Source organism: Hemitrygon akajei, chromosome 15 (assembly GCF_048418815.1).
Source record: "Hemitrygon akajei chromosome 15, sHemAka1.3, whole genome shotgun sequence".
Classification (NCBI taxonomy): Eukaryota; Metazoa; Chordata; class Chondrichthyes; order Myliobatiformes; family Dasyatidae; genus Hemitrygon; species Hemitrygon akajei.
In genome coordinates this window covers 15696501-15710198 of record NC_133138.1, presented here as the reverse complement: position 1 = coordinate 15710198, position 13698 = coordinate 15696501, and the positions used below count along the sequence as shown (strand labels likewise).

The 13698-nt window shown below is 39.7% G+C and overlaps 1 protein-coding gene across 1 annotated transcript in view; it reads right to left on the bottom strand.

Annotated features, from left to right (window-relative positions):
- LOC140739541 (organic cation/carnitine transporter 2-like) overlaps positions 1–13179 on the bottom strand; it is a 63497-nt gene extending 50318 nt beyond the window's left edge. The window contains exons 1-3 of the mRNA XM_073067940.1: positions 13075–13179; positions 11250–11481; positions 10200–10354 (exon numbers count right to left, since the gene is read on the bottom strand). Coding sequence (XP_072924041.1) covers positions 10200–10354; positions 11250–11260 — 166 coding nt within the window. The 5' untranslated portion in view covers positions 11261–11481; positions 13075–13179. The remainder of the gene's footprint in view (positions 1–10199; positions 10355–11249; positions 11482–13074) is intronic.
- Positions 13180–13698: the final 519 nt, after the last annotated feature.

Here is a 13698-nt window from a genome sequence, read left to right as displayed (position 1 = left end):
CAATGGGATGGAGGAACCAGTTCAACTGATGAGGAACACTATAAGAGTCAGGAGCTCCAAATACATAGGGGTGATATCTCCCCTGCAACCAGAGACCAACCATCATAAATTACCTTCCTGCGTTATATGTCGATTGCACCCCCCTCCCCCCGTCTCCCAAGTCATCCAGAGTTCATCCAGTTGGAGCTCCAGTTCCTTAATATGGTTGGTAAGAAGCTGCAACTTGTTTCACTTCTTGCAGGTAAGTCGTCAGGGACACTGGGATTCTCCCTGTCTTCCCACAGCCCGCAAGAGGAGCATTGCACTATTCAGCCTGGCATTCAAATTGTTCTAACCATGCAATAAGAAAGAAGGAAGAAAGAAAGTTACCTAAAAATCTACCTGCCTCTGCCTGTCCTCACTGGAGCCTCTATGAATCAAAGCCTCAAGCCAGACTAACAATGTCCCACTCCAATGATGCTTAAACCTAACCTCTTTTTATTGACCCTCACCAACTTTCTAATTTCCTTGCATTTTGTGGCTCTCAGAATGTCCCGACGCTCACACAGTGCACTATCCAACTGCGCCTTGTGTGCAGGAAGTCCCAACTTGCTCCATTCTGTTTTCCAAAACTCGCTCCCATAATTCACAATCCAACTACTCCTCATGTGCAGAATGTTTCAATCGACCCTGCCTGCTTATTCAAAATTCAAAATTCACTTCCTCAATTCACAATCCAATGGCTCCTTGCGATCTCTGGCATGCAAATTAGGGATCTAATCTTTAAGTCCTGTTATCTATCATAGGCCAAAGACCTAGAGGGGGAATTGTTGTTGGGGAAAGAATAGTGAGGGCTAATAATTACTAAATAGGAATGTGGCGTTTACTAATGCGATAATTGGGAACTGCAAACAAAGCCTAGTGATAGAGACATACACATGCAGCAGCAATGACACCCAAGTGTAAGAAATTTATCTAATTATTCTATAACATGCATTCATTTATTGTAATAGAAAACTGCATTTGCTGTTAGTCCTGTGGATAATCAACTTATTCTGTAATTAGGACCTAGTCTGTTACTTAATTAAGTCTTTGTGTGGCAACCATTCTAATATCAAGATGTAGATTTTATTAGTAAACTCATCAAATGAGAATGTTAAAGCAGTACAGGATTGATGCTCAGGTAGATCAACTTTTTCTGGTCTCCTGGCATGCATCAGTTCTTTAATAAATCGGCAGGTTTTTTTTTTGAAAGCCAACACCCATCCACTGGCAAGCTCTTATTCCATAAATTTCCAAAACAAGTAAAAATGTTCTTGGCATCTTAAACTGCATTTCTTCTCCTTCCTCCAATGGAGGAAACTTGTACAAACTTGTAGAGAAAAAGAATAATTGTCGTAGCGGCCATCATTGGATTGGACTGAGTCAGAGTGGGATGGCTTTGGCTCAATCAGATTTCGGCGAGAAGCAGGCAGAAGCAAGGTTAGGTTCTAAGTTTCTGTTTTTATTCTTTTTTAAAAATTTTGTTCAGACTAGAGAATATGTCAGACAGGGTGTTGGAATGCTCCTCTTGCAGGATGAGGGAAGTCAGGGAGACCTCCGGTGTCCCTGACAACGATACCTGCAAGAAGTGCATCCAGCTGCAGCTCCTAACAGACCATGTTAGGGAACTGGAGCAGGAGCTGAATGAGCAGGAGTTTATAGATAGTAGTTTCAGGGAGGTAGTTACATCTAAGGAACAGGGCACAGGTAATTGGGTTACCGTCAGGCGAGGGAAGGAGAAAGGGCAGGTAGTGCAGAGTTCCCCTGTGGCCATTCCCCTCCAAAACAGGTATACCGATTTGGATACTGTTGGGGGGGGGGAGGGGATGGCTTACCTGGGACAAGCTGTGGCAGCCGGATCTCTGGCACTGAGTCTGGTTCTGCAGTGCAGAAGGGAGGGAGGAAGAAGAGGAGAGCATTGGTGATAGGGGACTCCATAGTCAGGGGTACAGATAGGAGATTCTGTGGTCATGACAGAGACTCCTGGATGGTTTGTTGTCTCCCGGGTGCCACGGTCAGGGATGTCTCTGATCGTGTGCACAGCTTTCTGAGGTAGGAGAGTGATCAGCCAGATGTCGTGGTACACATCGGTACCAATGATATAGGTAGAAAGAGTCAGGAGGTCCTGAAGAGTGAGTACAGAGAGCTTGGTAGGAAGTTGAAAAAGAGGACCTCGAGGGTAGTAATCTCCAGATTGCTGCCTGTGCCACGTGCCAGTGAGGGTAAGAGTAGGATGCTCTGGCAGATGAACACGTGGCTGAGAAACTGGTGTAGGGGGCAGGGCTTCAGATTTCTAGATCATTGGGACCTCTTCTGGGGCAGGTGGGACCTGTACAAGAGAGACAGGTTACACCTGAACTACAAGGGGACCAATATACTTGTAGGGAGGTTTGCTAGTGTTATTGGGGAGGGTTTAAACTAGATTTGCAGGGGGATGGGAACCTGACTGCCAGAGCAGATAGTGGAATGGGGGTAAAAATAAATGATGTTAGTAGTTCATGCAAAGTCACAAATAGTAAGGTTGTGTGTGGTGGTAATAATCTTCTGAGGTGTGTATATTTCAATGCGAGGAGTATTGTGGGAAAGGCAGATGAGCTGAGGGCCTGGATTGACACATGGAATTATGACATTATAGCCATTACTGAAACTTGGCTACAGGAGGGGCAGGACTGGCAGCTCAATGTTCCAGGGTTCCAATGTTTCAGACGTGATAGAGGCAAAGGGATGAAGGGAGGGGGGTGGCTTTGCTAGTCAAGGAAAATATTACAGCAGTGCTTCGGCAGTACAGATTAGAAGGCTTCTCTACTGAGGCCATATGGGTGGAGCTAATAGGGTTGTATTATAGACCATCCAATAGTCAGCGGGAATTGGAGGAGCAAATCTGCAGAGAGATAACAGACAGACAGACAGATAGACACACTTTATTGATCACGAGGGAAATTGGGTTTCGTTACAGCTGCACCAACCAAGAATAGTGAAGAAACATAGCAATATAAAACCATAAATAATTAAATAATAATAAATGAATCATGCCAAGTGGAAATAAGTCCAGGACCAGCCTATTAGCTCAGGGTGTCTGACACTCCGAGGGAGGAGTTGTAAAGTTTGATGGCCACAGGTAGGAATGACTTCCTATGATGCTCAGTGTTGCATCTCAGTGGAATGAGTCTCTGGCTGAATGTACTCCTGTGCCTAACCAGTACGTTATGGAGTGGATGTGAGTCATTGTCTAAGATGGCATGCAACTTGGACAGCATCCTCTTTTCAGACACCACCGTCAGAGAGTCTAGTTCCACCCCCACAAGATCACTGGCCTTACGAATAAGTTTGTTGATTCTGTTGGTGTCTGCTACCCTCAGCCTGCTGCCCCAGCACACAACAGCAAACATGATAGCACTGGCCACCACAGCCTCGTAGAACATCCTCAGCATTGTCTGGCAGATGTTAAAGGACCTCAGTCTCCTCAGGAAATAGAGATGGCTCCGACCCTTCTTGTAGACAGCCTCAGTGTTCTTTGACCAGCTGCAGAAGCAGAAAATTGTGATTGTAGGGGATTTTAATTTTCCACACATTGATTGGGACTCCCATACTGTTAAAGGTCTAGGGGGTTAGAGTTTGTAAAATATGTTCAGGGAAGTTTTCTAAATCAATATATAGATGTATCAACTAGGGAGGATGCAATATTAGATCTCCTATAAGGAAATGAGTTAGGACAGGTGATGGAAGTGTGTGTAGGGGAACACTTTGGTTCCAGTAATCATAACATCATTAGTTTCAACTTGATCATGGATAAAGATAGATCTGGTCCTTGGGTTGAAGTTCTAAACTGGAAAAAGGCCAAATTTGAAGAAATGAGAAAGGATCTAAAAAACGTATATTGGGACAGGTTGTTCTCTGGCAAGGATGTGATTGGTAAGTGGGAGGCCTTCAAAGGAGAAATTTTGAGAGTGCAGAGTTTGTATGTTCCTGTCAGGGTTAAACGCAAAATGAATAAGAATGAGGAACCTCGGTTCTCGAGGGATATTGGAACTCTGATAAAGAAGAAGAGAGAGATGTATAACATGTATAGGCAACAGGGAGGAAATAAGATGCTTGAGGAGTATAAAAAGAGTAAGAAAATACTTAAGAAAGAAATCAGGAGGGCTAAAAGAAGACATGAGGTTGCTTTGGCAATCAGGGTGAAGGATAATCTTAAGAGCTTCTGCAGGTATGTTAAGAGCAAAAGGATAGTAAGGGATAAAATTGGTCCTCTTGAGGATCAGAGTGGTCGGCTATGTATGGAACCAAAGAAATGGGAGAGATAGTAAATGTTTTTTTGCATCTGCATTTACTAAGGAAACTGGAATGGAGTCTATGGAAACAAGGCAAACAAGTAGGAAGGTCATGGAAATTATACAGATTAAAGAGGAGGAGGTGCTTGCTGTCTTGAGGCAAATCAGAGCAGATAAATCCCCAGGACCCGACAGGGTATTCCCTCAGACCTTGAAGGAGACTAGTGTTGGAATTGCAGGGGCCCTGGCAGAAATATTTAAAATGTCGATATCCACGGGTCAGGTGCCGGAGGATTGGAGGATAGCTCATGTAGTTTCGTTGTTTAAAAAAGGCTCAAAAAGTAAGCCGGGAACTTATAGGCCGTTAAGTTTGACATCGGTAGTAGGTAAATTATTGGAAGGAATACTAAGAGATAGGATCTACAAGTATTTGGATAGACAGGGACTTATTAGAAACAGTCAGCATGGCTTTGTGTATGGTAGGTCATGTTTAACCAATCTATTAGAGTTTTTCGAGGAAGCTACCAGGAAAGTGGATGAAGGGAAGGCAGTGGATGTTGTATACATGGACTTCAGTAAGGCCTTTGACAAGGTTCCGCATGGGAGGTTAGTTAGGAAGATTCAGTCACTAGGTATACATGGTGAGGTAGTAAATTGGATTAGACATTGGCTCAATGGAAGAAGCTAGAGAGTGGTAGTGGAGGATTGCTACTCTGAGTGGAGGCCTGTGACTAGTGGTGTGCCACAGGGATCAGTGCTGGGTCCATTGTTATTTGTCATCTATATCAATGATCTGGATGATATTGTGGCAAATTGGATCAGCAAATTTGCTGATGATACAAAGATTGGAGATGTAGTGGACAGTGAGGAAGGTTTTCAAAGCTTGCAGAGGGATTTGGATCAGTTGGAGGAATGGGCTGAAAAATGGCAGATGGAATTTAATGCAGACAAGTGTGAGGTATTGTACTTCGGAAGGTCAAACCAAGGTAGAACATACAAGGTAAATGGTAGGACACTGAGAAGTGCAGTAGAACAGAGGGATCTGGGAATACAGTTATAAAATTCCCTAAAAGTGGCGTCACAGGTGGATAGGGTCGTAAAGAGAGCTTTTGGTACATTGGCCTTTATAAATCAAAGTATTGAGTATAAGAGTTGGAATGTAATGGTGAGGTTGTATAAGACATTGGTGAGACCGAATTTGGAGTATTGTGCGCAGTTTTGGTCACCTAATTACAGGAAGGATATTAATGAGGTTGAAAGAGTGCAGAGAAGGTTTACAAGGATGTTGCTGGGACTTGAGAAACTGAGTTATAGAAAAAGGTTGAATAGGTTATGACTTTATTCCCTGGAGCATAGGAGAATGAAGGGTGATTTGATAGAGGTGTATAAAATTATGATGAGTATAGATAGAGTGAATGCAAGCAGGCTTTCTCCACTGAGGCTAGGGGAGAAAAAAAACAGAGGTCATGGGTTAAGGGTGAAAGGGAAAAGTTTAAAGGGAACATTGGGGGGGGGGGCTTCTTCACGCAGAGAGTGGTGGGAGTGTGGAATGAGCTGCCAGATGAAGTGGTGAATGCGGGCTCACTTTTGACATTTAAGAAAAACTTGGACAGGTATATGGATGCAAGGGGTTTGGAGGGATATGGCCCAGATGCAGGTCAGTGGGACTAGGCAGAAAAATGGTTTGGCACTGTTTCTGTGCTGTAATGTTCTATGGTTCTATGGATACCTGTCCTCTGTTTCGTGGACGAAACAAAGGTAAAGCCTAGATCCTGAAAGCACCAGATGACAGTGCTTGAGGCGTCAGACAAGATCTTAGCCATGCTGGCATTAGGGAGATGCATATTTTTAATTCAGACTTCTCTGACACACACTATTTAAACAGTCTATACTTACCTATCTGTTTAATATACTGTGCTAAGAATCAAAACATCCACCAAACAAAACTGGATTTTCAAATAGCTTCTTGACTTGCAAACTGGTAGTTTATGCAACCAATGCAGTAACTCACACGCAGTTAATGACCATGATATATGTACTCAATGAAATGGCAGCCTAAAGGCAATAATTACCCTATTATCACCAATAGGGTAATTATTTTGACAAATACACATTTGCAGGATTAGAAATCAGCTGAATCAAGACTTTTTAGATAAAATAAAAAAAAGCTTGGGAGGATGACCTAAATTGTCAGATTTCTGATGATAGATGGAATAAAATTCTTAAACGGATTAATAAATCATCTTTCTGTGCTCGTCATTCTCTTCTACAATTTAAAGTGGTTCATAGAGCTTACATTTCTAAACAGAAGCTGTCCAGTTTTTACCCGAATGTTTCTCCACTTTGTGATAAATGCAACTCTGCTGATGCCTCTTTAATTCATATGTTTTGGTTTTGCCCTACAATTGAAAAGTTTTGGCGGGAAGTAGTCCATACCTTCTCACAACTTTTTAGAGTCCAATTTGACCCAAATCCCCTTACTGCCTTGTTTGGTATTATTGCAAATGAAGATATAACTTTAAATACTCCTAACCTACAGGTTTTAGTTTTTACCTCTCTTTTAGCAAGAAGAGCAATCTTGCTTAAATGGAAGGAGTCTACTCCTCCTACACATCTTCAATGGCTACGTGATATTATGTCTTATTTAAATTTAGAAAAGATCCGCTGCTCAGTCTTAAATTCGAAACAATCTTTTTATGATATTTGGGGACCTTTCCTAAATTACTTTTTCAATTTATAAAGTTTAACAGTGCACAGACTTTTATGTATATTTTTATCTTCTCTTCTTAAGTGAATATGTCTTTTTTTTCCTAATTATCCATTGTCATCCATCAGCTTTTTTCTTTGGTAGTTGGTAGGGGGTTGACTTTTTTTATATAAAAAATTTCTTTTATGATGTATGACAACTTTAAATTTTTGAATACAGAGTGGTATACCTTTATGTGTTATGCTATAACATTTTGATCAATTTTATTACAATATATGAATGTACACAAGTTATGTTGAGATGTATCTATGTGTTGCACTCTGTAAATCTTGTTTTTTTCTTCTGAATAAAAATATTGTAAAAAGAAAGAAATCAGTTGCATTTTGGCTGTATTTCCTCACTTTTTGTGATATTTTCTGCAGTAAGACATATCTCTTGGATGCTCATTCGGATGCTGGTTGATCCTCCTCCACCTTTGGATTCACTATGATCTCTCTAGATCTCTCTTTCACTGTTTCATTCCCATTCTATTGTGACATCCTCTTTTAGCACAACTTACATTTCATGCTTTAAATTGTTCCTGATCTTACATCTTGGGAGTCAAGAGTAAATACACAAAAAAAAATCTACAGTAACTTTCTCAAGCCAAATGTTAATCCATTCCCAATTCTTGGTTCTGACAGACACTGATGACTTCTTATGTCCAGGGATGAACTATAGGATGTTCAAAGTTTAATCATATGTAACACACACAAAATGCTGGAGGAACTCAGCAGGCCAGGCAGCATCAATGGAAAAGATTGACATTTCAGGCTGAGACCCTTCTTCAAGACTTCCCAGCATCTGCAGATTTTCTTGATTTTAAACATATGTATTTTGATAAATTTATTACCAAAGTTCATATATGTCACCATATACGATCTTGAGATTCATTGTCTTCCAGGCATACTCAATAAATCAATAGAATAATAACCATTATAAAATCAAAGAAAGACTGAACCAACTTGTGTGTTCAACCAATGTGTAAAAGACAACAAACTGTGCAAATACTAAAAGAAAGAAATAATAATAATAAATAAGAAATAAATATTGAGAACATGAGATGAAGAGTCATTGAAAGTGAGTCCATAGGCTGCAGGAGTATTTCAATGATTGGGCAAGTGAAGTTGAGTGAAGTTATCCCCTTTGGTTCAAGAGCCTGATGGTTGAGGGGTAATTTCTATTCCTAAACCTGGTGCTGTGGGCCCTGAGGCTACCGTACTTTCTTCCTGATGGCAGCAGCAAGAAGAAAGCATGTCCTAGGTGGTGGAGGTCCCTGCTTTCATGTAACAGCATTTCGTATAGATGTGCTCAATGGAGGGGAGGGCTTTACTGGTGATGAACTGGGCCATATCCATTACTTCTTGTAGGATTTTCCATTCAAGGGCATTGGTGTATCCATACCAGGCTGTAATACAGCCAGTTAATATACTCTCCACTACACATCTACAGAGGTTTGTCAAAGTTTTAGATATCATGCTGAATCTTTGCATACTCCTAAGGAACTAGAAGCATTATCGTGCTTTTGCGTAATTGCCTTACATGCTGGGCCCAGGACAAGTCACCCCCTCCACCTCTGATCCTCCGATGAGGACTGACTCAGGACATCTGGTTTCATTATTTTGAAGTCTATAATCAGCCTTTTGGTTTTGCTGACATTGAGTGAAAGGTTGTTGTTATGACACCACTTGACCAGATTTTCTGTCTTCTTCCCATATGCTGATTCATCATGATCTTTGATTTGGCCTTTGAAGGTGGTGTCATCTGCAAACTGGAACATAGCATTTGAGCTGTGCTTAATCACACACTCATAAATGTAAAGCAAATAGAGCAGGGGCTAAATTCACAGTGCAGTGGTGCACCTGTGCTGATGGAGATGTTGTTGCCAATCCAAACTGATTGGGGTCTGCAAGTGAGGAAATTCAGGATCCAAATGCCGAAGGAGATATTGAGGCCAAGGTCTTGGGGCTTATTGATTACATTTGAGGGGATGGTGGTATTGAAAGCTGAGCTGTAGTGGATATAGAGCATTCTTATATAAGCATCTTTGCTGTCTAGGTGTTCCAGGGTTGAATGAAGAGCCAATGAGATGGCATATGCTGTATACCTGTTGCTCCAGTAGCCAAATGGGAGTGGATCTAAGTTACTTCTCAAGCAGGCGTAGGTATGTTTCATTACCAATCACTCAAAACATTTCATCACTGTGGATGTAAGTGCTACTGGATGATGTTCATTGAGGCAGATTCTTGCTGAGTACTGGTACAACTGAAGCCTGCTTGAAGCAGGTGGGTTCCTCAGACTGCCAAAGTGAAAGATGAAGGATCTCATTGAACATTCCAGCCAGTTGATTTGCACAGGTCTAGAGTATTGGGCAGGGAGCTCTCTGGGCTGGATGCTTTTTGTGGATTCACGCTCCTGAAGGTTGCTTGCAAGTTGGCCGCAGTGACTAAAATCACAGGATCTCCAGGGACTGTTGGAGTTTATGATGATTTTTAAAAAAAATTTTTTATGCTCAAAGCAAGCATAGAACACATTGAGCTTATCTGGAAGTGAAGTCTATGTCCCTTAATTTGGGTTTTAAGAGATGATAATATTCAAGCCACAATTGTCGAGCATTCTTTGTTGATTCAAGTTCAATCCGGAACTGACATATCACATATGAGATGGCTTTTCGGAGATTATATCTGGACTTCTTGTAACATTATTCATCCCTGGACAGAAGATTGTAGTACCTGCACCTTTTACAATCACCCATATAAAACCCTCTTTATCTCTGTCTTTGCAACATTACTGCTTCCCAAGTCTCTCCCATTAGTCGGCCTGAACAGTGCTTAATCTTGAGCCTGTCTTATTTCATTCACATCAGTGATTTAGCTGAGAGGACTAGAAGTTATGTTTGCAAGATTCCAGAGGTCATGACTTTACCATACAAGGACAGAGAAGTTAACAGGGATTGCAGTCTCCAAAGATAAGAAATTTGACAGAGGAGCTCCACAACATACACATAATTTAACTCTGAACTTGAGAAATCACAAGTAACATAAGATATAGAGTTAAATCTTAGACCTATTTTCTCAGTACTGTAACTAGAATTTCATACCAAGAATAACAGGATTATTAAATTTAGAAAAATAAATAGACTGAATAGCATAGATACTCACCAAGAACAAAGGCAGCCACATAATTTGAAATATCACCAAAACCTTTGAAGAAAATAATCAGGCAAAAAAATTCCAAGTTTGGTGAGAATGTGATAAGTATATTGAATATTATCTGTACCGCCATTGTCCCAAACATAACAATTTTCCTCCCAAACCTGGAAAACAGAATAAAAATCACTGTAAGTTACTGACATCAGGGATTCCGATGAGTTTTCCTCAATCAAAGGCTGTGTTGGCACCTGAAATCAGTGGTCGGCCTTTGTTGAGCTGTGTCTCCCAAGAAATAGGATGCGGTCCAGGTTTTAAAAGCTCTCACCCAGGAATCTTTTCATGTTGGAGGGCTGAATAAGTAGTAGGGATGAGATGGTAAATGACCTTATTGTCTGAAATGCTTGTATTCTCACAGGCATTGATGACGACTTGGAACTTGGTCTCATCAAGTATCGTCTGCATATTGCAGGTCTGTCACCAAAGTTTGATTAACTGTAGTGCTGAGGCCTAATTATTAAAGGTCCAATTGCATCTCTTTAGCTTGATTCCCTTGTAAAGCTTGTCAGAGATGAGATACAGAACTGCAGTAAGGTTGAAAAAATGTTTTAGGATCATACTGTTGTTTTGCTTAATATCAGGCTTCTGTGAGAATGGGTCAGTTATTTAATATCATGATTTGGTGGAGCAGAGTTAGAAGGAAAATGCATATTTGTTGGGCAGCACAATTTGGGGAGGATATTCCTTTGTCCTTTCTTGACTAATGCAGTCAAAGGTTCTGAGAAGGTCAAATAAAAGGCCGGTGTAAAGTCCCAATTGACCTGGCACATTGTAATGAACACATAATGATAAGGCTAAAAATTAACTCAAGACAAAATATTCACAGACTCTAAGAAAGAATGTTTAAACCTTCTTGGCTCCAATAATGAATTGAAATGTAAGAAGAAGCAACGCTAAATATGGTCACCCACCAGACCACACCCTCTTCTTGCTATTACATACCATTGGGCAGGAGGTACTCAGCCTTAGCTCACACACACAAGTTTCAGGGAAAGTTATTACCTTACAGCCATCAAGCTCCTGAACCAGTGTGGATAACTTCATTCACCACTACTCCAAACTGATATTATAAACTCCAGATTCAATTTCAAGGACTTTTTACAACTTGTGTTCTCAGTCTTATTTTTATTTGCATAATGTTTCTTCTTATGCATATCAGTTTTTTATCAAGATTCGTCTGTTTATGTAGAGTTTTCCATAAAATTCTTCTGTATTTCTTTTTTCCTGTGAATAACTTCAAGAAAATAAATCTCGAGGTACTATATGGTAGTTTATACATACCTTGATAATAAATTTATTTTGAATTTCGAACCTTGAGTTTTAAACTTTTCAATGAATTATTAAAATTTCCTACAGCTCCAGTTCTCAAAGGGACCCAGTGTAGAATTGATGGAAATGTAGTCAGGAAGACAAGTGGTAAGTTAAATAATGCAGAGAATGGTTAATGAAGTACTTTGAATCCTGGATTTCATAAATAGGAGCATAAATACAAGTAAATTATGTTGTGCATTTAAATGTTTAGCCACAGCTGAAATGTTGGATTTGATTCTGGTCAACATTCAACTGGGAGATTATGAAGGCCTTAGAATCATGTTGAATTATGGACTCCCCAAGATTGGGAGCATATCGTAAATTTTAAGAATGTTTCATTTTGGGGAAACATTGAGAAGCAAAGTATTAAAATTGTGTGGTGAAGGTGCTGTTTGTAGGGTGTGATAGCGGATGACATATACACATGGAGACTCAGGGTATATGTTCACTAAGTATCGAAAGTGGCTGGGCAAAATGAAAAGATGGTTAAAAGAGCATGAGGACAACTTGATTTATAAAGGAGGTAATCAAATAGAAAATAAATGAACTTGTGCTATGTTTATAACCATTGCTATTTAAGCTCAGCTCCAGAATGCCTGAGCATCAGATTTTAGGAAGAATGTCAAAGCCACATGGTAGATTTAAGATTTTTCTCTATGATCAATGAAGATTACGAGAATACCTATTAGGGACATTCAGAGTTATGAAAGGATCTAAAAAAATTCAAAACTCTATAATTTCAAAAGACAAGTGTGCATGTACCTGAAGATAAATAGCTTGAAATTTTGGGGGAAATGTTGGAGAATGGCTGATTCTGCAGGATTTGATTTTGATGAGGGTAATTGGTCAGATATGTCTTTTTTTTTTAAATGGGCAATTCTTGAACAATTTTTGAATCCTTTATCTTATGGTAACAAGTTAAAATTACTCTGCAGTTAAATGAACTTGGGTAAGTATTTTCTTTCTCAACAGAGATTTATGTATTTCCTAATACACAAAAACATATAGGCTTGCACAACACTTGAAATTCCACACATCATAAACTAGGCTAATGTAATCAATCATAAAATTTAATTTTTTGGAGTCCAGGGATAGTTATCCAGCTTGGAATAAATGATACTTTGCATAATTTCTATGCACTTGTAATGCAACCAGTTGCCAGATAGGCTGAATATTGAAGATACTAAAATAATTTATTTTCACCTTGCTCTTATTCTTGGAATATGATCAAGGGCATTACAAAGAATAATTACCAATGAGGTGAAATTTAACTTTGTACTGGTATCAGATAACATGATAACTCACTAATTTATGGGTTAGTACAGGAGAACAACTTAATACACCTGAATTTCCAGAATAAAAAATTTGATAGTTATCTTCATTATTAATTTAGCTATTTCATTAAAATTACCTAATCTACCATAATCTTATATCTTACTTCTGGGTGAAGAAATGATAGAGATAATAGTATATATCAGAAATAGACTGCAGTGTATGAGGTAAATAAACAGCTCACCTGTCTGATAATATTCCAGAACTAAAGGAACCTACTAACACTCCCGTGAAGTACACTGATGCAGCAAATGGTTCTTTCCAGTTATTGTTACACACCAAGTCCCACTGAAATGAAAAAATCATCAAAAAGTCCAAATATATGGCCTTAGGCAGTTGTGGGCACAATTAAATTCAGTCCACTGAATCACCAGTAACTTCATCTTAATCTCAATGGCAATAATTATTCATAGGCAATAGTATGGATATGGATATATGAAGAATTGAGGACAATGTTAGTAATAAGGTGTATGATTTTGTTTTAACAAGTGCAACTCCTGCTTTGCCTAGTGGCTTAATATAGTGGGTGATAACCCCCAGCCTGACCAACCTTAAGAAATCTCATTTGGGTGGATGCTGTGCGATGTGTCCCCTGTTACAAATTGGTACCTTGAAATAACAAACAGTACACAATATCCGATTAAACGATTAAGCTTTATAACTCTTACTTTGACTATATGCTTAGCAGAGAAACGAAATAAAATAAAAGAAAAGGACCCAATCTTATTAACAGTCTGTGTGCAAGGTTGGAGCTCACTCATAGGCTGATCATTCACCATCGACCTCCTCCGACTGTCGCTGCCCTTCG